At 46.7% G+C, this 24149-nt stretch overlaps 1 protein-coding gene across 1 annotated transcript in view; it reads right to left on the bottom strand.

Moving 5' to 3' along the window:
- TRIM71 (tripartite motif containing 71) overlaps window positions 1-24149 on the bottom strand; it is a 77796-nt gene that overhangs the window by 11566 nt on the left and 42081 nt on the right. Inside the window, exon 2 of the mRNA XM_015132387.3 lies at window positions 8017-8184. Coding sequence (XP_014987873.3) covers window positions 8017-8184 — 168 coding nt within the window. The remainder of the gene's footprint in view (window positions 1-8016; window positions 8185-24149) is intronic.

Genomic DNA, 24149 nt, shown 5'->3' on the forward strand with positions numbered 1-24149 from the left:
TGAAAAAGAATTGCTATTAAGAATTGGGGCCGGGTACAGTGGCTCACACCTGTAATCCCAGCACTTTGGGAGGCAGAAGGATAGCTTAAGCCCAGGAGTTTGAGATCAGCCCGAGCGGCAGTGGCGGGGGCCAGGAGCCCCAACCCCTGCTCTGCTGCGCCGGGTTTTTTTTTCCTTCCATCAGTCTCTACAAAATAAATAAATAAATAAATTAGCCAGGCACGGTGGTGCTTGCCTGTAGTCCCATCTACTTGGGAGGCTGAGCTGGAAGGATTGCTTGAGTCCTGGAAGATCGAGGCTGCAGCAAGCTGTGACTGTACCACCGCACCCCAGCCTGGGTGACAGAGCAAGACTGTGTCTCAAAACAAATACATAATATGATAATAATATAATTTAAATGAATTGGAAGAAAAAGGGAAGAAGTCCTTTTCCCATACATGTAGTTTGAAGAGTCACAGCCCCAGTATCACATGGCAAGAGTGTGACAGGGTTAGAGCCCAAAGAGTAGAACTTAGTAACTGGCACCCTCTATATTTTTAGATGTGTTGGTTATTAATTAGCACAACTGGTGTCCAAGCTAATATTTGACCAAGGCAACCAAACCTATGTCTGTAAGATTTCTTAATCATTCCTCAATAGAAAGCAGAGGTGGCAAACTAATACTAATGTCATACTACTTACCAAACTAATTTTTTTTTTTACATCTAACGTCTATCAGATGTAAAAAAAAGAAAAAAAAAAAAAAAAAAAAGGCCCAGCCTGGGCAACAAGAGCAAAACTCTGTCTCACAAAACAAAAACAAAACCAAACAAACACAAAACCACTCCCTTTGCACAGGAATGGGTGTACTACCCTACTCACCTCTTCCCCTAGTCTCCTAGCCAGGCTTATCCCTCATGTTTGGAACTCACATTTTATGATAAAAACGGTTCCTTCCATTTTTCAAACAGGTTCAGGGGATTCAAAGCTTTTGTTGCAATTTTAATAATCAGCAAGTATGCAAAAATACTCCTTGGGCTGAGAGTCACAAAAGCCCTACCCAATGCATAGTAGAAAAATAGGTCTTTCCCTTCCAAACTATGCAGTACCCAGCCAAGCACCGCATTCCAAGATGTGCAGACCAGGACTTACTGAAATAGTTCCCAACCTCTAACAGCAGGGCATTTGAAGAAATATAAGGCAGATGGATTGGGGGAAATGACAATGTAGAAAGGCTGGGTAAACTTCCAAAACAGATAAATACACTTCACACTAAGGAAAGAGAAATCACCCAACAAGCATGGTGCTGGAGAGAAAATTTAACCATCTTTGAGATGTTAACAGATCGAATCAAACATTTGAAAGTTGAGGGTCTCCATTTGGACTGGTGCATCAGTGCACTTTCCAGTGCACTTCCTCACTCAGTATGGAGGAGACTCGAGGGATTTGAAGGGAAATAATACAGATATCGATCAGTGATGCCAACTGTGGAGAACAGTGGTGGCATAATGACCTGTATTTAAAGAGACCAATGGTCAGAAGGTAAGAGAATGCAAACATCACCCATACACTTGCAGGCGACCATACCGGGTATGGGGAGCTACTGCGGTCCACTCTAAAATGTAATTCTTGGCCAGGCGCAGCGGCTCACACCTGTAATCCCAACACTTTGGGAGGCTGAGGCGGGTGGACTGCCTGAACTTAGGAGTTCAAGACTAGCCTGGCCAACATGGTAAAACCCCATCTCTACTAAAAACGCAAAATTAGCCAGACGTGGTGGTACATGCCTGTAATGCCAGCTCCTCGCCTGAACCTGGGAGGCAGAGGTTGCAGTGAGCCAAGATCTGTCACTGCGTTCCAGTCTGGGAAACACAGCAAGACTGTCTCAAAAAAAATAATAATAAAAAATATAATCACAAACTGTAGCCATACCTCATTTTATTGCACTTCATAGACAGAAAAGAAAAACCCACATTTTCTCTTTTGAGACAGTCTCGCTGCGTTGCCCAGTCTCGCTGTGTTCTTTTTTGGGCTCTGTCGCCCAGGCTGGAGTGCAGTGGTGCAATCGTGGCTCACTGCAACCTCAACCTCCAGGCCTCAAGCAATCCTCCCGAGTAGCTGGGACTACAGACGCTCAACACCAGGCCCGGCTAACCTTCTTGATTTTTTGTAGAGACAAGGTCTCACTATGTTGCCCAGGCTGGACTAGAATTCCTGAGCTCAAGTGATCCTCTTGCCTCAGCCTCCCAAAGTGTTGATGTTACAGTTGTGAGCTACAGTACCCAGCCAGTGATTTTTTTTTTAATTGAAGATTTGTGGCAATACTGCATCAACCAAATCTATTGGTGTCATTTTCCCAAAAGCCCGTACTGTCGGTGTCACACCTTGATAATTTTTGTAGTATTTCAAGTTTTTCATTATTACTTTATCTGGTGCGCTGATCTGTGACAAGTGATCTTTGGCGTTTATCAGGCCACTTAGTAACCCTACAATGGCCGTTAGTATTCAAGTGAAAGAAAAGGTCCCACAATTCTAAAATGATTAAGCTTAGTAAAGAAAGCAAGTAGAAAGCTACAGTCAGGCTGAAAGCTCGGCCTCTCACACCAAACAGTTAAAGCTGTGATTGCAAAAGATCTTGAAAGAAATTAGAAGTTCACTCCAGTGAACACTCAAACAGTAATAAGGCAAAACAGCCTTATTGCTGATATGAAGAAAGTTTAATGATCTGGAGAAAAGATCAAACCAGCCATAACATCTCCTTAAGGCAAAGTCTAATCCTTCCTGAGCAGGGCCCTAACTCTTCAATGCTATGAAGGGTGAGAGATGAGGAAGATGCAGAAGTTTGAAGCTAACAGAGGCTGGTTGATACGGTTTAAGAAAACAAGCTATCTCCAAAACACGTATGTGTAAGGTGACACAGCAAGCGCTGATATAGAAGCTGCAGCAAGTTACCCAGAAGAACAAGCTAAGATAATTGATGAAGACAGCTAAACAACAGACTTCAGACATTTTTTTTGGAAGGAGACTTTTATTGGAAGAACACAGCCTGATATTGGAAAGAGATAGTCTTATATTGGAAGAAGATGCCATCTAGGACCTTTCATAGCTTCAGAAGTCAATGCCTGGCTTCAAAGCTTCAATGGACGGGCTGACTCTCCTGGTAGGGACTAATGTAGCAGGTGACTAAGTTGAAGCCAACAGTCGCTGTCCATCCTGACAATCCTAGGCCCCCTAAGCATTATGCTAAATGTACTGTGCCTGTGCTCTACAAATGGAACAACAAAGCCTGGATGACGGCATGTCTGTCTGCAGCACGGTTTATGGAATTTTTTAAATTTTTATTTGTGTATTTTTTTGAGACGGGGTTTCACTCTTGTTGCCCAGGCTGGAGTGCAACGGCGCAAACTTGGCTCACTGCAACCTCCGCCTCCTGGGTTCAAGCAATTCTCCTGCTTCAGCCTCCCAAGTAGCTGGGATTACAGGCATGAGCCACCATGCCCGGCTAATTTTTTGTATTTAGCAGAGAAGGGGGTTTCTCTATGTTAGTCGGGCTGGTCTCGAACTCCTGACCCCAGGTGATCCACCTGCCTCGGGCTCCCAAAGTGCTGGGATTACAGGCTTGTGCCACCGTGCCTGGCCGGTTTATGGAATATTTTAAACCCACTGTTCAGACCTACCACTGAGAAAAAAAGATTCCTTTCAAAATATTACCGCTGACTGACAATGTGCCTGGTCACCCAGAAGACTCTTCACCCAGAAGACTCTGCTAGAGATGCACAAGGACATGAAAGTTGTTTTCATGTCTGGTAACACAACATCCATTCTACAGCCCATGGATCAAGAAGTAGTTTCAACTTTCAAGTCTTATTATTTAACAAATAAACTTTGTAAGGCTATAGCTACTACAGATAGTGATTCCTCTGATGGGTCTGGGCAAAGAATTTACCATTCCAGGTGCCATTAAGAACATGTGTGGTGCTCACTTTGGCAGCACATAGACTAAAACTGGATATACTATAAAAGAGCATTCGTGATTCATGGGCAGGGGTCAAAATATCAACATTAATAGAATGTTTGAAGAAGCTGATTAACTTCTTGTAGCAGAAAGTAGTAGTGGAGGAAGTCACTAAAAATGTGGTGAAAATATAAAGAGAACTAGAATTAGAAGTGGAGTCTGAAGATGTGACTGAATTGTTGCAATCTCATGAGAAAAATAAAGGGATGAAGGCTTGTGTTACATTTTAAGAAATTGTCAGGCTGGGCAAGGCAGCTGATGCCTTTAATCTCAGCGCCTTGGGAGGCCAAAGTGAAAGATCGCTTGAAGCCAGGAGTTTGAGATCAGCCTAGACAACAAAGCAAGCCCCATCTCTACAAAAAATACAAAAATTAGCTGGGCGTGGTGGAGCATGCCTGTAGTCCTAGCTATGTGGGAGGCCAAAGAAAGAGGATCGATCGCCTAAAAGCCCAGGAGTTTCAGGCTGCAGTGAGCTATGATGGCACCACTGCACTCTAGCTGAGCGACAGAGATACTGTCTCTTAAAATAACAACAACAACAACAACAACAACGGCCAGGTGCGGTGGTTCACACCTGATATCCCAACACTTTGGGAGGCCGAGGTGGGTGGATCACCTGAGGTCAGGAGTTCAAGACCAGCCTGGCCAACAACACGGTAAAACTCCGTCTCTTGCTAAAAATACAAAAATTAGCCAGGAGTGGTGGCAGGTGCCTGTAATCCCACCTACTCAGGAAGGCTGAGGCAGGAGAATTACTTGAAACTGGGAGGCGGAGGTTGCAGTGAGCCGAGATTGCACCATTGTACTCCAACCTGGGTGACAGAACAAGACTTAAGGATGCTAAGTACACACAAGTTATGGTTAAACAAAAACCTTCTAGGAAATCACAATCTATGTAGTGTACCTGGCTGTGGCCTTATAGATTAACAGATCTAAAATGCCTCTACCCAAAATACCCCATGATCTAGAATTCAGATTAATGTTGGGCACACACTTTTAACTAACATTTAAATCATACCTCTAGGATTTATGCCTAGGTTCTCACCACTTATACAGTTGACTATATTTATTTTTCCCACACTCTTTTCTCTCCACAAAAAGTCTGAATTTCCATTTCTCTGAGATTTCACCATGTTACCCACTCACGATTTGTTGGGTGCTCTCCTTAAGTCTCCAGCAAATTGTTACAAGTCATTTTTCTCCCCCACAGTGGCTTTTCCCACTAAGCACAGAGAGTACCAGCATTCTCTCAATAATTCTCCAAGTGTTTTCGACCTCCTAAGACAGTAAGAGCATAATAAAATCATAACACAATCTAGGAGTTCAGACCTAGACACCAGTGGCTCTTTTTGTTTGTTGTTTGTCTTTTTGAGATGGAGTCTCATTCAGTCGCCCAGGCTGGAATGCAGCCGCACGATCTCGGCTCACTGCAACCTCTGCCTCCTGCGTTTAAGCAATTCTCCTCCCTCAGCCTCCTGAGTAGATGGCACTACAGGTGCCCGCCACCACGGCTGGCTAATTTGTGTATTTTTAGTACAGACAGGGTTTCACCATGTTGGCCAGGTTGGTCTCAAACTCCTTGACCTCAGATGATCCACCCACCTCGGCTTCCCAAAGTGCTGGGATTATAGGTGCGAGCCACAGTGAAGGCTGGGCACCGGTGCTGAGGAGACACCGGCAGGGTAAGGCATTTGTTTGTCAAGGTCCTAACTGTCATGGCATAAAATGAAAGACACAAATCAGCCGGGCGCGGTGGCTCAAGCCTGTAATCCCAGCACTTTGGGAGGCCGAGACGGGCGGATCACAAGGTCAGGAGATCGAGACCATCCTGGCTAACACGGTGAAACCCCGTCTCTACTAAAAAATACAAAAAACTAGCCGGGTGCGGTGGCGGGCGCCTGTAGTCCCAACTACTCGGGAGGCTGAGGCAGGAGAATGGCGTGAACCTGGGAGGCGGAGCTTGCAGTGAGCTGAGATCCGGCCACTGCACTCCAGCCTCAAAAAAAAAAAAGAAAGAAAGACACAAATCACTTCATCCACAGGGACGGACACACTGATACACAACAGAATGGCGCACAGGTGAAGACAATGACAAAGGAGAAGAGCAACAGAGACACTCAAGGCATTTTAAAGACGACAAACAATACTGGTGTAACGATGACAGGATGCGTCATTCCAGAAAGTCTCTCAAACTTCCGGTTTTATAATCTGAACATCATAAAATCTGACTCATCAGAAAAGACTGTTTCAGTATCATGCATGGGAATGTGATAGCGGCTGAGAAACTTATTAAATCACATCCTCCCTCTTCTGTAAGACACGTGATCTCAATTCTTCAGCACTTTCAAAATAGGGTTTCTTTTTTTTCTTTTCTTTTTCGAGACAGGCTCTTAACTGTTGCCCAGGCTGGAGTGCACTGGCATAATCTTGGCTCACTGCAACCTCCACCTTTGGGGCTCAAGCGACCCTTCCACCTCAGTCCCACAAGTAGCTGGGATTACAGGCGAGTGTCACACCAAACCCGGCTAATTTCTGTACTTTTTGTAGGGTTTCCCCATGTTGCCCAGGCTGGTCTCAAACTCTTGAGCTCAAGTGATCCACCCACTTCGGCCTCCCAAAGTGCTAGGATTATAGGCGTGAGCCACTGCACCTGGCCAGAATCTTACTTTTAAAACAATTCACTTATATAAATATTCTAAAATGGTTCCTATGTTATTTCTCCTAGAGGGTGAACAACTTTTCTTGACTTTCAAAGTATCCTACAACACAGGGAAAACGTCACAATTTTCTGATTTCCTAAAACCTTGTCACCTGAATCAGACAAGATTTAACAGCAATTCAGGGACACTATCACCTAACTATGTAAGAGAACCCTGCCAATTCTCAAAGTTACACATGCCCCTCCCTAGCTGTTGATACGAATTCAACAGAAACGACAGTTTCAATTACGGGGGATTTGCCATCCAGGAAAGGACTGTAGACACGGAACCTCACACAACATTCTCCTGCTCACTAATTTCTCACATATAAATAAGTAAATCTGTATCATAAAGGTCTCTGTCTAAAAAGCATTAGGCCGGGCATGGTGGCTCACGTCTGTAATCCCAGCACTTTGGGAGGCCGAGGCGGGTGCATCACCTGAGGTCAGGACGAGTTCAAGACCAACCTGGCCAGCATGGTGGAACCCCAACTCTACTAAAGAAAAATTACTGGGAGTGGCAGCGGGCACCTGTAATCCCAGCTACTTGGGAGGCTGAGGCAGCAGAATCACTTGAACCTGAGAAGCAGAGGTTGCAGTGAGCTGATATCCCGCCACTACACTCCAGCCTGGGTGACAGAGTGAGACTCTGTCTCAAAAACAAAAATAAATAAAAGGCATTGGCTGGGCTCAGTAGCTCCCAGTACTTTGGGAGGCCGAGGCAGGTGGATCACCTGAGGTCAGAAGTTCAAGACCAGCCTGGCCACTGTGGTGAAACCCAATTTCTACTAAAAATACAAAAATTAGCCAGGTGCAGCGGTGCATGCCTGTAATCCCAGCTACCCGAGAGGCTGAGGCAGGAGAATCACTCGAATCCGGGAGGTGGAGGTGTGGTGAGCCGAGATCATACAACTACACTCCAGCCTGGGTGACAGAGCAAGACTCCATCTCAAAAAATATAATAATGATAATAATAATAATAATAATAAGCATTAAGCACCCAGCCTTTCCGCGGTCCTGGCTGGAAGTGCCAATGTCCGCTCTGATTTCGGGAGGCAGCCAGGTGGCACACGTGCAGGTGGTATGCTAGGACCCAGGCCAGGTGCTTAGAAATCTGACCAGTAACTTTGGACATGTCCTTGACATCTTCACAAGACTACCAGAACCCCTAAAGGGATCGCTGCTGCAGGGATGTCACCTGAGCTCATCTGGGTCACTATTCCACCCCCCACACTGGAATCTGCCCCAAATGTCTGTCCATGCCACCTGACAGAAAGGGGGACCCGATTCACATGGGAACTGCGGAAGGGTAGGGAAGGCTCACCTGGATTGCCTGTCGTCCCTGCTGGGCATCTGCCAGCAGCTGGATGGTGAGTGCCCGTGAGTCCTGCAGCGCCTCCTGGAGGTAGATGAAGCTGTGGCCCCCGTGCCGGCCCATTGTGCACTCACGACAGATGGGCACGGAGCAAGTGTCACAGTACAGGTGCAGCACCTGGTGACCAGAGAGAGGACAGGCATAAATAGAGATACAGGATGGGAGGAGGAGGGAAGACAGCAACTTGAGGGTCCTGGATCCCACAACCGAACCACCAGCTTCCAAATGAGCAAGCACACCCCACAGGGAGAGACAGCAGCGGAGTAACTGCAAACATAACCAAAACTGTCTGCTTCCCTTTTTCTCCCACTCTCTCTGCCCCAAATCAAGGGGGAATGGAGTGGGGAACACAACTGAATGCCACATCCCACTGTAGTCTCACTCAGAATGTAACAGAGACACTTCAAAGGCAGAAACCAAACCAAACAAAAACCTCCCGGCACAAGAGTTTCTTCTGAATCTTAGCTTCATTATCCAGAAAAGTTGTTTAGACTGTGTTGCCTAGTCTGATATTGGTGGCCTGGTTGCAAGAATATACCAGAAGAGTTTCCTTTGCTGCTCTAGCCTGGATGTGTAAAGCAAGGTTAAGAGCCAGTAACAACCATCCTCACACCACAGCTTGTCATGCAAAGTGCAAAGTGCAAAGCATGGTTCTCCCAGGCACTCGAGCAAGCTCACAGGCTTAAGTTTCTGGAACGAAGGCAAAAAGCTAGTGGTAAGGTCAGCCAGCTCCTTGCCTTTCTTCTTCATGCCAAGTTATTCCAAGGAGTTGAACCTGGGAGGCAGCCAGTGCTGACAGAACTGCTTTATGTGATGTTCTACACTTCCCCGGGGCCCAGCACGCTGGGAGGGAGGGAGAGGGAGAGAGAGGGAGAGAGAGAGAGAGAGAGAGAGAGACAGAGAGAGAGAGAGAGAGAGAGAGAGAGAGAGAGAGAAAGGGTTGGCACAACCTTTACCTGCTAATAAACAAGCAGCTCTCAAGAGAGAAAACTCCTTGGCACAGAAACTGGGCCAGTCTCATTACTGTGTATCTCTCCACAGAGCAGGGCACTTAGCACCAGTCTGCAAATGTTTGCTGGATTGCTTTCAAGAGCAGAGTTTAAATCTGCCTCTGGTACACCTGGGCATGAGGGGAAGCTAGCGAACATGCAACAGGCAGGGAAGCAGTAGGCAAGGGGAATTCTTCCACAAATACACCACCACACTTCATCTCCAGGGGAAGACAGGAGGTGGGGGGTGCTCAAGGCCACAGTGTTAGCAAAGACACAGCAGGGAAGCCAACATGAGCCTTCGGCAAAGCTGGGTCCAACACAGGCGACACCGGCTCTCTCATCCCCAATACAAAGCACCTTGCTAGGTATGGTGGAGATCCAGGCGATTCCGCGCAGACTGAATAGAAGCTCATTCTGGCGAGAAGCAGGGCAGAAGTGTTGTGGGAGACACAGATGGGGAGAAGGCTTGGAGGCGGCCCAGAAAGTTTTCTTAGGTGGAGAGCTCCAAACAGAGAGGGCTGGGGGCAAATAGAGGGAGACTGCTGCTTCTTTCCTTCTCCAAGATGCTTATTTTATTAATAACCAAAATCTTTGCATAAAATGTGTCCACTAGAAAAATGCTTCCCCTAACTGGTTCAGTCAAGCACACAGAGTTACTCCACTCAGGGCTGAGTTAATAGGGAAGCGTGTAATCTAGCATGGGTTAAACTGGTTCTCCAGAAACTTTACAATTCAGAAACAGGAAAAAGGAAAGATTCAGGATACTGTGTTTTTACCTTTGTAAAGAAACAGTTCTGCTATAACCATCAGGTTTTATGGATCCTACTTTATTTGTTTGTTTGTTTTGAGATGGAGTCTCACACTCTGTTCCCCAGGCTGGAGTGCAGTGGCACGATCTCCGCTCACTGCAAGCTCCGCCTCCCGGGTTCACGCCATTCTCCTGCCTCAGCCTCCCGAGTAGCTGGCAGTACAGGCGCCCGCCACCAGGCCCGGCTAATTTTTTTGTAATTTTAGTAGAAACGGGGTTTCACTGTGTTAGCCAGGATGGTCTCAATCTCCTGACCTCGTGATCCGCCCATCTCGGCTTCCCAAAGTGCTGGGATTACAGGCGTGAGCCACCACACTGGGCCCAGATCCTACTTTATACAAGGGAAATGTGGTAAGGTTTGCAACTTTGCTGCCAGTTTTGATCACTGCAGTGCTTTGCCAGCAATAGTGGCAGACTGAAACCAGGCAACAGCAACTTGCCTCCTTTAAGTCAGTTGCTTTTTAAGCTGATCCATCCTTTAGAGATTATCTAATCCTAATAATCTTTTAAATCTAAAATTCTCAAGTATAAATACTAACCAAAAGATGCTGAGCTGGATAAATTCAGGAAAAATTTCTGGCCGATCCCTTTTTTACGACATGGTGCTAAAGCAATTCTACCAGCTTGAACTACATTCCTTTCCTTTGCTCTCTCCATTTGTCAAGATAATGTAGAGATCACTCCTATGCTGATGTGAAGTGTGAAAAACCTTCCATCAGAAAACTCTCTTTTACATGTGAATAAAACATGCCACTAAACCTTCGGGTGGCCTCCCTGCTTCTAACCGCTAAGCAACCTTGAGAAGGCATCTCTTGTCTTTCCCTCAAGACAGCTGTGTGGACTGAATGGCACTCTCCTGCTTCCTTCGGATAACTACCTACATTGTTCTCATCTCCATGGCTAGTGAGTAGAAAAGAACCTCAGGCTGTAAACTTGAGCCTGGCACAACCTGGCTATGGAACCCTCTGTCCAGTCAGTTCTCTTGACCTGTCTGGGATTCAGTCTCATCTGTGAAACAAAAGGGTCCTGACTAGGTACCTCCGGAGACCCCTTCCACCGCAGAAAGCCTATCTATAGAGACTTGACAACAGAAACTAAAGAGCTTCAAAATTAAGTTCTAGTAGCTGGACATGGCAGCTCATGCCTGTAGTCCAAGCTCCAGGAGAAGCCGAGGCTAGAGGAGCACTTGGAGCAAACTACAAAAATTAGCTGGGCGCGGTGGCTCATTCCTGGAGGCTGAGGTGGGAGGATCCCTTGAGCCCAAGAAGTCGAGGCTGCAGTGAGCCGTGACCATGGCAATGAACTTAGCCTAGGCAACACCGGCTAAGAGTGCAAACAAACAACAACAATAACAACAAAAAACAACAACAACAAAACAAAACAAGTTCTGGGCTGAGCCAGGGTGGCCACTCCAGACTCCAACTGTGCAACTATAAAGAATTAGGATGATTTTTCTTAGGTTTAGATCAACCTTAAAACACAGAACCTGGATGATGCTGGACATTTGCAATGCCCCCATGAATGGTAGGTTTTAAAAGATTCTGCAAGCCGGGTGCGGTGGCTCACGCCTGTAATCCCAGCACTTTGGGAGGCCGAGGCGGGCGGATCACAAGGTCAGGAGATCAAGACCACGGTGAAACCCCGTCTCTACTAAAAATACAAAAAATTAGCCGGGCGCGGTTGTGGGCGCCTGTAGTCCCAGCTACTCGGGAGGCTGAGGCAGGAGAATGGCGTGAACCCGGGAGGCGGAGCTTGCAGTGAGCCGAGATCGCGTCACTGCACTCCAGCCTGGGCGACAGAGCAAGACTCCGTCTCAAAAAAAAAAAAAAAAAAAGATTCTGCAGATGCAGTGTCCAGAAAAAAAAATCCTGGTCAGAACAGGTAGTGGACGGTGATGGCAGCGAAAGGCAGGGTGCCCTTAGCCGACACCAGAGCCCTCCCATGACCAGCCTTGAGAGCCCAGATACACAAATGAAAGGGGTCTCTGAATGCAATCCTTGCCTGGTATCATTTTATACAGGATCGATGCAGTTCTAAGTACCCAGAACACGCTGTGGTTTCAGAAGAGCCAGTGATTCCACAGCTCCAGGCTGCCTGCAACAGAGATGGGGGCGGGGAGCACCCAAACGGTTGATAATAAAAAGCTACCAGTGAGTAAAAGAATGGCCTCAATGTGCTTGTAATTAGTAAACAATGAATTTTTAAAAGAATGCATTGTCCAAAAACTATAAAATGAAATCCACTTTTATACACCTTCCAGCTATAAAAGTTGGAGAAAAACTTTGGTAAGATTTCATTCTTCATTTAGAAGCTCCACGTCTCATCTAACCACAATTTCTGAGATTGAAAAACCACAGTTTTAGAGCTGTTAAAACAATCGATAGGAAAGGATGTGCATGGGTGCAATTATCTCTGAAACAGGTGTAAAATTATTTTTAAGGGAATAAGCTGGAGCTGTGTGGAGGGTCCTATAGCCAGAAATGTGGGAGCAGCCATGAACAGTGGCTCCCGGGAAAGGGGGGAAGGGACTGGGAAGAACAGGTCGTCTAGCAGCAGGAATTCCAAGGCCTGTTTGGGGCTTCCCGGGCAGATGCACAGACACGCCCCCTCGGGCCTGGCGACAATCCGGCTGCCCCAGCTAAATGGAGGAGGCTTGACCTCTGACCCTGCAAGTGACCACCCTCTTCCCTGCCCCCAGCTTCCAGAACGTCCCACCCATTGCCTTCCTCTCCCAAAATTTCTAAAATACCAGGCAGAGACAAAGACCTAGGAATGTGAGCCCAGCAGGAAAGGAACGGGCGGGGGACTGGTGGGGGGGAATGGGGGAGGGAGATTAAAGGAAAAATAGAAAAATAAATAAATAAAAATACAAAATACGCATGTTTGTATCTTAGCGAGTGTTTAAATAAAATGCTTTGTTAATGAACGTGTGTGCACGCACGTGTGCACATGCAAATGCACACGCATCCAGGCTTCTGGAATCTAGATTCTGCACTCCTATCTGTGGCCCAACAAGAACACACACACCAAGGGACCTCTGTTGCAGCCCCGCACATCTCAAAGAATGAGCTTGAGGTTTAAAATACAACTACCCCTATCAGTGAAGAATGTAAGCTGGAAGGATGGAGGAAGGCCCAGATCGCCATTTAAGTTCATCAAAATGTCTCAACTCAAATACGTAAACTGCTGTAAACGTTTTAAAGATTACTTCAATATCCCTTAAAATGACTGAGGACATTTACTTGGCCTCCCACAAACCAAGGCTGAACCGTGACGCCTGGCTCGATCTCCACCCACCCCAGAGGGTTTCTGAGTTTCCCACTACAGAAGTAAAGTGGAGGCAACAGAAGCAAATGAGGCCCACAGGAAGCCTGACCTGTGTGTGTTACTCTGCAGGTTCTCAGGTGGGACAACAGAGGATTCGTTTTAAAAATGGTAAGCCAAGTTCAAGGGAGTAAAGTCTAGCCATGAAACAAGTCTATTAAGTAATATTAAAACGAAGCTTTACTTGACTTAGACAGACTGAGTGCATGGGCTCAAACCCGCAGCCCAAACCCTCAGCAGAAGCCCCTCCTGTAGCTCTGGCCACGTGCTGCCCCACATCCGTGGCCTGGATAAACAGGAGAAAGGAATAGGGACCCAGTTCATACACAGTGCTCACCAGTTAAAGACAAGAGAGTCCCCGCCGCAGACAAATTAACCTTACTTTAGTGGGGGTATGGGGAAGGAGTGTTTCCAAAACATTTTTCATTTGGCTAGGTAACAAGTATTTGTTCAAATGCAGAAAGTAATACAAGCAAAGTTTTTTTAAAAAAATCCTTAATGTCTCGCTCAATTGTCTCTACTTTAACCATGGAAAAACAAAGCTATATTCTAGACATAATTGAATTTTTTAAGACAAAAAGTTTCTCTTAACTATATTAACTTGTTCTGAATGTTCTGGGTCACTCCATGCAGAGAGATGCCTGGCTTTCTGAATGGCTGCATGGTATGCTGCTATATGAATGTACTGTCAGTATATACTAATACAATTTTAAAACTCTTTCCTGATTTTTGAAAAAGCACAAGCAATGCCACAGTTAACATCCTTGTTCTTTAGAGAAACCCTAGTTTTCAATTTGGTAATATATTCAATTGTTACATCACTTGATATAATGGTTATCGGTGGAAACCTACTTGCAAGCTTGGATAGTAAGAATTACCGAATTCTTTTCAGTCAGGTCGACCTTCACCCATGTGAAGGGCAAAGTACCAGTTTCTGTTCTCAACACAACCGAACACAAAAGGCCAGCAGGGGATGCCAGGAGAGGCAGTCGGTATGGACACAGTTCACAGTTGGGACTGGAGTTAAGATCTGCTTCTGCTTGGGTGGAAGGCTTTGATGGGTGCCAACATTGAAAAGGGGCCTAGAAGAGGAGCAGCCCAAGGAAAAAGTGTTGTGTTGCGTTCTGGCAGTCTCAGTAGTGTCTGTTAAATAGATTAAGCGGGGCTGCTTCATGGTATCTCTACAAATTGAAGGAATCTCAGGCAATAAAAAGGAAGAGGGGTGTTAGGAATTAAAACACACACACACACATACACACACATACACACACACACACCCACACACACACACATACACACACATACACACACCCGAGGCCCACAATCCCCTTTCTGCAACTCCAAAATCCAAAATGATGCTCTGGAATACAAAGTTTTCCATATACTATTTGGCAGCAAAACTCATGTACGACAAGGTACTATAGCTATTACAGTATTTTTGACCATCGCTGAGTACATTTTTATGTATTCTCACTACAAAAAAATATGTGAGGCAATGCATGTTAATGAGCTCAACATACATACTCTACAATGCATACGGAGTTCAAAACATGTTGTACACAATAAATATATAAGATTTTTGGCTAGGGATGCTGGTTTAGGTCTACAATACCAGTACTTTGGGAGGCCAAGACAAGAAGATCACTTGAGCACAGGAGATGAAGGCTATAGTGAGCCATGATCGAACCACTGCACTCCAGCCTAGGCCACAGAGCCCGAGACCCTGTCTCAAAAATATGTATGTATATATACACACATACACTATACACACATACATACATACACACACACACACAATTGTCAGTAAAATAATTTTAAAAACTGGAACTGGTGTGAAAAGGATTAATCATTTTTGCCTATGTCATTCAGTAAATTTTTATGTATCTCACTGCAAAAATAATGTTATTTTGCAGTCCCATTATACGTATTATGTAAATGCACAGTATTAACTTTCTAAAATCTGAAATTTTGAAGGATGAGGCTCAACTGACCTCAAAGGTTAAGGTAAGAAATGCACACATGTAATATTGTCTGGCGGAACAAGATTCATTCTCAGACTAAATAAGCAATATAACACTTGAAGATCTAAAGGGGCGGGGGGTAGGGTGAAAGTGGGAGTGTCCAAGAACAGCCTCAAGTGGGGTCAGAGGCATCCACTCATCTCCAATTTAAATGTTTAGGCTCCATGGACAAGGCAATTTGAAAGGAAAACTTGAAATCAGAGAGGGATGCTGTTACCTCTGCATCTGAACTCACCGCAACGGCTGGTGCCCAGGGAGAAGCATAGTTTGACAATCACAAAATGTCATCTGTTAGCATTTGTTCACTTAAAGTTTTTATGTGACTCCAAAAGCCACACCATGCTCCCTTCCTCCCTAAATTGTCTTCAAAAATTCTTCACTACCAACTGCTGCTCCCCCAACAGTTACCATTACTCCTCCCCAACAGCAGCCAACCAACCACATCTAGAAAGCCCCTGCTCCCCCAATGCACCATTCTATAAGGCTTCCACAAACACTGGGTAGTTCCTTCTCCTATCACCTGCTCCCCGGCTTGTGGGACCAGGCCCCAGAATCACACAGGCCCTTGGTAAAGTCCAAGGGTCCAGCTTCACCAGTCCCTGAACTATTTTCCATCAACATGGCCCTGTGCAAAGTCTCAGGGCTCAGAGCCTCAGCATACTCCAGTAGCACACCACCATGTCTGGGTGTTTCTCTGAGCACACAGCTCTTACTAGTATACACAAAACACAAAGCGTTGATCAGGCGTGGTGGCTCACACCTGTAATCCCAGCACTTTGGGAGGCTGAGGTAGGCAGATCAGTGGAGGTCAGGAGTTTGAGACCACCCTGGCCAACATGGCAAAACTCATCTCCACTAAATATACAAAATAGCCAGGCGTGGTGACAGGCATCGGTCATCTTAGCTACTCAGGAGGCTGAGGCAGGAGAATTGCTTGAGCCCAGGAGGCAGAGGTTGCAGTGAGCCAAAATCTTGACACTGCCTCCAGCCTGGGTGACAGAACAAGTCAGACTCTGTCTTAAAAACAACAACAACAAAACCTAGCAAATTAAAAGGCCCAGATAATGAAAGTGACTAAATTCTGTTTACAGAGTTGAACGCTGGAATTTGGCTGAGCTTACTTGCTGACTTGATAAAAAGAGAAACAGCCCCATTTGTGGCTCACAGGAACTATCAGAACTATTAAAAGTGTGAAAATGAGTTCATCCTGGAAGAAAATCATTTTCCCCCAGCAATGACTCTCTTAAGGAAGATGAAAACCCAGATAAGAACAATGCCCTGGGCAGCACAGCGAATGCCTTCCACCAGTTTTGGCAGAGTCAGACAAAGCAGTTTCATGAATATGTCCCTTGCTGCCGCCTAACCCCGAGCGCACAGTGTGGCCTGAGAAAGGGTGCTGTAACTCGTGTTTGTAGTTTTCTGTGATTCCGACCTCTGCGGGCTGCTGCAGTGGGTTTTTTGGGGGTTTTTTGTTTTTGTTTGTTTTTTTTGTGACAGAATCACGCTCTGTCCCCTAGGCTGGAGTGCAGTGGGGTGATCTTAGCTAACTGCAACCTCCAACTCCTGGGTTCAAGCGATTCTCCTGCCCCAGCTTCCTGAGTAGCTAAGATTACTGATGCCTGTAACCATGCCTGGCTATTTTGTATATTTTGTATATTTAGTGGAGATGAGTTTTGCCATGTTGGCCAGGCTGGTCTCAAACTCCTGACCTCCAGTGATCTGCCTGCCTCAGCCTCTCAAAGTGCTGGGATTATAGGTGTGAGCCACCATGTACAATATGACTTATTAAAACATGATGCTTCCAGGATTTTTTTTTTTTTTTTTTTTTTTTTGAGTAGCTGGGACTACAGGCGCGTGCCACCACACCCAGCTAATTTTTTGTATTTTTAGTAGAGACGCGGTTTCATCATGTTAGCCAGGATGGTCTCAATCTCCTGACCTCGTGATCCGCCTGCCTCGGCCTCCCAAAGTGCTGGGATTACAGGCGTGAGCCACCCCCCAGCTGGCCCTGCTACATTGAGTTTTACAAGGCAGGAGCAATCCTCCAGGTGAGTCATAAGGGGCAGAGGTCGAGGTAAAAGGAGATTCCGGCAGGGAAAATGACAGGGACCTCCCATGTTGAGCTAAAATTAGCACTTCTCCAGGCCTTTGTGAAGACACACACACACACACACACACACCACTTAATATTTAAAAGTATGATCATGATGTTGCAAAATACCAACTGTGGGACAATACACACGCCAAGTGGGGGAAGAGGGATGCGTGGTGGGGAATGTAGCTATGCCTGCCATTTCCTTTACCCAGACTTTCCATCCTACACCAGACCTGAGCCTGAGCCTGAGCCCTGAGGGCAGGCGGCAGACACTCGTGCTCTGCCCCTGGGGGCACTGCGGTGTCAGGACCCTGTTGACATCCTGCATCCTGCCTTTCAAAGCATGGGATCTCGAATAACATGTTCTCCAAACTCTGCCTCTGGCGAACCCAGAGGGCACCCGCTCCCTAGGCCCTTTGGACTTATTTGCCTCCCAGATCAGAATCTGCTTTTTGGGCTGGCACCCACCCCACACAGCTTGAGGCAAACTCATGGCCCACCGGCCCACCGCCTTCAGTCTCTCACACATTTCCTGAAGGCTCTGCAGCAAAAGGGCATTTTCCTGAGGGTGGCAAGTACCACACCTGTGCTTGGGGTGTCCTCTAACAGATCCAAGTTACACTACACAATACTGAGAGACGGCTTAGAAAGTGCCAGAGTTGTGTTTTGGATTACTGCCTCCCAAACACAGTTTTGAACAAATAAGTATGTTTACTTAAATAAAACTTGCTAGCTACTCAGAAGGCTGAGGTGGGAGGATGGCTTGAGCCCAAGGAGTTCAAAGTTACAGCAAGTTATGATCATTCCATTGCACTCTAGCTTGGGTGACAGAAACCCTGTCTCAATCAATCAGTCTTGGATGTTTAAAAGTAAAAACAAAACTTCCACATCAACATACACCGTGGTACATCCACACAATAGGACGTTTGTCAGTAATTACACACAAGAAGTTCAGGCATGGTGGCTCAAGCTTGTAATCCCGGCACTTTGGGAGGCTGAGGTGGGTGGATCATTTGAAGTCAGGAGTTTGAGACCAGCCTGGCCAACACAGTGAAACCCCATCTCTACTAAAAATATAAAACTTTAGCCAGGCCTGGTGGCGGGCACCTGTGGTTCCAGCTACTCAGGAAGCTGAGGCAGGAGAATTGCTTGAACCCGGGGGGCAGAGGCTGCAGTGAGCCAAGATCTCACCACTACACTCCAGCCTGGGTGACAGAGTGAGACTCCGTCTCAAAACACAAACAAACAAAAATAAATAAATAAATAAATATACCTACAGACAAGAAGTTTAAAGGCACTAGACTGGCGGAAAAAAGCCAAAATCAAGAGAATATATTGCATAACTCCATTTATTAACATACGAAGATAAAACCAAACGTCGAAGAAATCACAACAGTAGTTGCAGGTGAGAAGGGAGATGAACTGGAGGGAACCCAAGGGAATCCTTTTGGAGTGAGGGAAATAATCTATATTTGATGGGGGAGGACTGATTACACAGGTATATATAAATCATCAAAACTCAAAATGTACACTTAGCCTGGCCAACAAAGACAGACCCTGCCTCTACAAAAAAAAAAATAAATAAACATTAGCCAAGCATGGTGGTGCATGCCTCTAGTCACAGCTGAGGCAGAAGGATGGCTTGAGCCCGCCCAAGAGTTTGAGGTTGCTGTGAGCCATGAATGCACCACTGCACTCAGCCTGGGAGACACACCAAGACCGGCTCAAAAAAAAGGGTGGGGAGGATTCAATTCTACTCCTCCCTCCCAAAAGTGAGGGGAGAATCCTTCCACTGGCAACCTAAGTGTTGAGGGGGTGATGCTTGGAGCCTGGCCACAGCGCAGCACTCTTCATAGCTAAGGACCTAATAAAATACTCATGGAGCCCATAAATGAGTTAACTCCAATGGCCCCACATAATTTACTTCTAATAGGTTGCTACCATTTTTTCCACAATGTTCCCATTAGGTATTATTTTTCCTTTGCCCTCTACTATAAATATTATCTTAAGTTCTATCTCGCAAGAGGCAACCTCCCTGGAGGTTTTGAAAAAATTAGAACCCTGAGTCCCGATTTACAGCACCACAGGCGGCCAGCGGTCATACAAAGCCGTATGAAATCATTAGTGTCCCAGCTGCTGCCCCGGCATGCATCTGACCTCTGATGTATTAATGAGTGGCCCATGCAGCTTCCAGCAGCAAATAAAAGAGATTTGTTCCAACACTGAGATCACTGCCCATGTAAATTATATATTTTTAAACTGGACACGAAAAGACAGATTTGGACGTAGACACACAAGTTTTCCGGCTGCCTCCAAGGTCGCAAAAGCAAGGCACGGTTTTAATCTGTTGTGCTATGGACAAGAGTCAGTGGTACTTTGGGGTTGACATTTAAAAAATGGTCAGACTCTGTAGGTGGCCATGTAACTCAGTCCTCGCCTCTTAAACAGCGGGCAACAGTGTACACCTGAAACCGTTTCAGTTCCTAAAGAAACTAAGTAGGTTTCAATCGCCCATGTGGCTGAGATGGTGTAGAGTGGCAGATTTTTTTAAAGCAAGGGAAGGCACTCATCACCTGGGTAAAACTGTCCTGAGAAGAGAAGCAGAAATACAGACTCAGATGAGAATACACTAGTAATAAAAACTGTTGGTAAATATTACTAGTCATGCTTTCTACCGTTAACACAACCTAACATTTCACTCCTCTCTGCAAGTTCCATCATCTTCTGTCCTTGTCCCCTGCGTTACTTAGTTGCCTTCTGTCTTGATTAGGGTTAGTGAATCAAGGTGACACTGTCCTATCCGTTGATAAGGCTTAGAGCCACTTACCTTTCTAGGCAATGCCTACTCTCCACCCAAAAAGGGGGGGGGGGGGGGCAGAAAGATATTACCATAGAAATTTTGTTTTAATACAGAGTTGTTCACAGAGAGTAACTGTTTTACGTTGGGAAGAGACCAATCCTGGGAAGCAGTAGGTAGCACATATGTGGCCTCTGTGAATTCTCTGAATGCCAAGAAGTGCCCATGCTGCAGCGGGGATTGCTGAGGCTCAAGTGGGGTGTGGGGGTGTGGAGGAGTGGGTGCTGGGGTGTGTCTGTGAATTACGGGGATTTGTCTCCCAAGTACCAAGTCTGGGCTCTTCTATGGCATTCCCCAAAACTGCACCTGTCAAGGAGAGTATTAAAGAGAGAAGCCAGACACACTCTCCCAGTACCTCATCTTCCCCCAGACATTCCAGCAATTACCAGAGCCTTTCTTGACATCTTTCTCTGTAAGTAAAAGGCAAAATGAGCGAGAGCAGAGCAAACATCTTCAGTGCAAAAGCGGGGGAACGGGGGGATGCTTAGTCTTGTAAAGAAAATGATTTTTATTTTTTTGTAGAGACAGGGACTCACTCTGTTGCCCCGGCTGGTCTTGAACTCCGGAGCATTCCTCCCACCTCGGCTTCCCAAAGTGTTTGGATTACAGGCGTGAGCCATCCACCTCATGCCTGTAATCCCAGCATTTTGGGAGGCCGAGGTGGGTGGATCATCTGAGGCCAGGAGTTCGAGACCAGCCTGGCCAACGTGGTGAAACCTCAGTTTCTACTTTAAAAAAAAAAAAAAGGCCGGGCGCGGTGGCTCACGCCTGTAATCCCAGCACTTTGGGAGGCCGAGGCGGGCGGATCACAAGGTCAGGAGATCAAGACCACGGTGAAACCCCGTCTCTACTAAAAATACAAAAAATTAGCCGGGCGCGGTTGTGGGCGCCTGTAGTCCCAGCTACTCAGGAGGCTGAGGCAGGAGAATGGCGTGAACCTGGGAGGCGGAGCTTGCAGTGAGCTGAGATCGCGCCACTGCACTCCAGCCTGGGCGACAGAGCGAGACTCCGTCTCAAAAAAAAAAAAAAAAAATTTAGCCAGGCGTTGTGGTGGTGCATGCCTGTAATCCCAGCTACTCAGGAGGCTGAGGCAGGAGAATCGATTGAACCAGGAGGCAGAGGTTGCAGTGAGCCGAGATCAGCCACTGCACTCTAGCCTGGGCAACAGAGTGAGACTCCATCTCCAAAAAAAAAAAAAAGGTTATTTATTTATTTTATTTTATTGAGACAGTCTTGCTCTGGCTGGAGTGCAATGACACGATCTTAACTCACTGCAACCTCTGCCTCCGGGGTTCAAGCGATTCTCCTGCCTCAGCCCTCAGAGTAGCTGGGACTACAGGCATGTGCCACAACACCTGGCTAATTTTTGAATTTTTAGTAGAGATGGGGTTTCAGCATGTGGGCCAGGCAGGTCTAAAACTCCTGAGCTCAAGTGATCTGCCTGCCTCGGCCTCCCAAAGTGCTGGGATTACAGGCATCAGCCACCACGCCCGGCCCCACGATTTATTTTTAAAAACCCTTTTCAAGTTAGTGTTTGTAGCCTCTACTCCAGAAGTAGGAAACCTAGCCCTGCAGACACCTCTACAAATGTCAAAGGGGCACAGACCAGGCGCGCAGAGCCCAGGCCGGGCAGCTTGCTTTAGGAGCTTCTGAGATGGAAGCTACCCGTCTGTCCCCCACACAGGGAGTAACCTGAGGCAGGTGGGCCCCACGGCTGTGATCTAGGCAGTTACTGGGCAGGTAAGAGTCCTCCCACCTCCCCAGGAGAAACCCCAAACTGTAGAGAGCAATGGTGATTTTCTCTTACCAACCATCAATAATCTAGAGGGTCCTGGGTAGAGCAATGAGGAGAGTAGGGCAACTGAAATGAGGCATAAAAGGCAAAACACACCTCAAATTTCAAGGCCTTTTTAAAGGAAGGTGTTGAGGGATCAGACGTGATGGCTCACTCCTGTAATCCCAGCACTTTGGGAGTCCAAGGCGGGTGGATCACCTGAGGTCAGGAGTTCGAGACCAGCCTGATCACAGTGAAACCCCGTCTCTACAAAAAATACAAAATATAGCTGGGCATGGTGGTGGGCACCTGTAATCCCAACTACTTGGCAGGCTAAGGCAGGAGAATCACTTCAACCCAGAAGCAGAGGCTGCAGTGAGCTGCGATCGTGCCATTGCACTCCAGTCTGGGCAACAAGAGTGAGACTCCATTGAGGAGGGAAGGGGAGGGGAGGGGAGGGGAGGGGAGGGAAAAGGGGAGAGAGGAGGGGAGGGAAAGGGAGAGGGGAGCAGAGGAGAGGAGAGGGGAGGGGAGGGCAGGAGACAGGAGGGGAGGGCAGGGGAGGAAGAGAAAGCACAACAAAGGGTGGGCCAAAAGGCCTAGGCAAAGCAGAAGAAACTGGCCCAACAGGGAACAGAACTGGGTGGCAGGAAAGCTGGATTCTAAGTCTTAGGTAGTGTGACCTGAGGAAGAAGGGCCCACCCTGTGCAGGAATCACATGGGGATCAACCCACTCACTGTTATCAGTTCAGCTGCCACACCAGGAACCATGTTACTGGGCTCCACTAAGGCCAGAAATAAAGTCCCAGTCCCTTGGCTTCCCCGAAACCCTCTTCCCACCAGTGTACACAGTCCACTCCAAAGAAGCAGTCATTACAGCAAGATGTAAGCAAAGACCAAGTGAAATGATCCCTGGAAAGCCAGGGAACCCAGGCACCCAGGTCAGCAGCATTCCAGGCAGGGAAATGTCAACTAAATGGTAACAAGATACAACCAGAAAAAAGACCAACATTTGGGGACACTGTACGTAAAACCACTGGACTCAAACCCCTCTTCAGAACCCCAAAGTTGGCCAGGCACAGTGGCTCATGCCTGTAATCTCAACACTTTGGGAGGCCTAACCTCAGGAGTTCAAGACCAGCCTAGCCAACATGGTGAATACAAACATCTTTATTAAAAATACAAAATTAGCCAGGCATGTTGGTGTGCACCTGTAATCCCAGCTTTTTGGGAGGCGGGAGAATCGTTGAATCCAGGAGACAGAGGTTGCAGTGAGCTGACGTCATATCACTGCACACCACCCAGGCAACAGAGCGACACACTGTCTCCAAAAGAAAAAAGAAAAGCTTAAAATTGCGGTACCACTCATCATGTTTTTCCTCTTTTAGCAAATGATGGTAATGAAAAATAATTTCAAGTCTCAGATGTGAACGTTTCTCAGAAATCCTACCTCATTCCAACAAATGAAGCTTGTTGGATGCTGTTCAACAGAACTTGTGAAACAGGCACCCACCGCCCAGATTCAGCAGGTCATGGAGCCAAGAGAACCCCCACACTTCTGCCCTATAAAGGCCATGAGGGGCAGAACCTGACCATGCACTCCGTCAGATAAGCAAGGGTAAACTTCACGAAGATGGGAGAAGCCAGACCTGCTATGATGGAAAAAAAGAAATTTCACAAGCTCTTAGCTGGTGAAACAATCAGGTGATATCAGTTACATAATCGAAGTTTTCAGGAGGCTTTTCTAAGCCCCCAAGTTAGTCTTTACTTGGGTCCTGAAATTCCTGTCTTGCTCCATCTGGCCCTGAAAAAGTCACCTTTACTTCTTTGCTTTGTCTATCACCTAAAGTCAGGAAAAGGTGATACACATGGCACAAGAAATCTAAATATTTGGCTCTGTCCTTCCCCCAAATTGTTCTGAGGCCCTATGTGGCTTTTCCTTAGTCTTTCCACAATACTCATCCCACTGCATCTAAAACTCTTCCCCAAGAAGAGGTGGCCAGGGAGGCTCGGGCTGTTTAGCTGAGCCTCCTGGCTCTCCCAGAACTTCCTCCTGGGCCTCCAACTCCATCTGTTTTAGAGACAGCTCTTAAAGTTGGTCTGTACTCAGACTCAGAGACTACGAGGCCACAGTATCCTGGCCTCATAATCAAGTGTGCTGTGCTCACTGCTAATTTTTAAACTGTTTACATCGGATTTAAGACTGGGCTA

The sequence above is a fragment of the Macaca mulatta genome, chromosome 2 (assembly GCF_049350105.2).
Source record: "Macaca mulatta isolate MMU2019108-1 chromosome 2, T2T-MMU8v2.0, whole genome shotgun sequence".
NCBI classification, from domain to species: Eukaryota; Metazoa; Chordata; class Mammalia; order Primates; family Cercopithecidae; genus Macaca; species Macaca mulatta.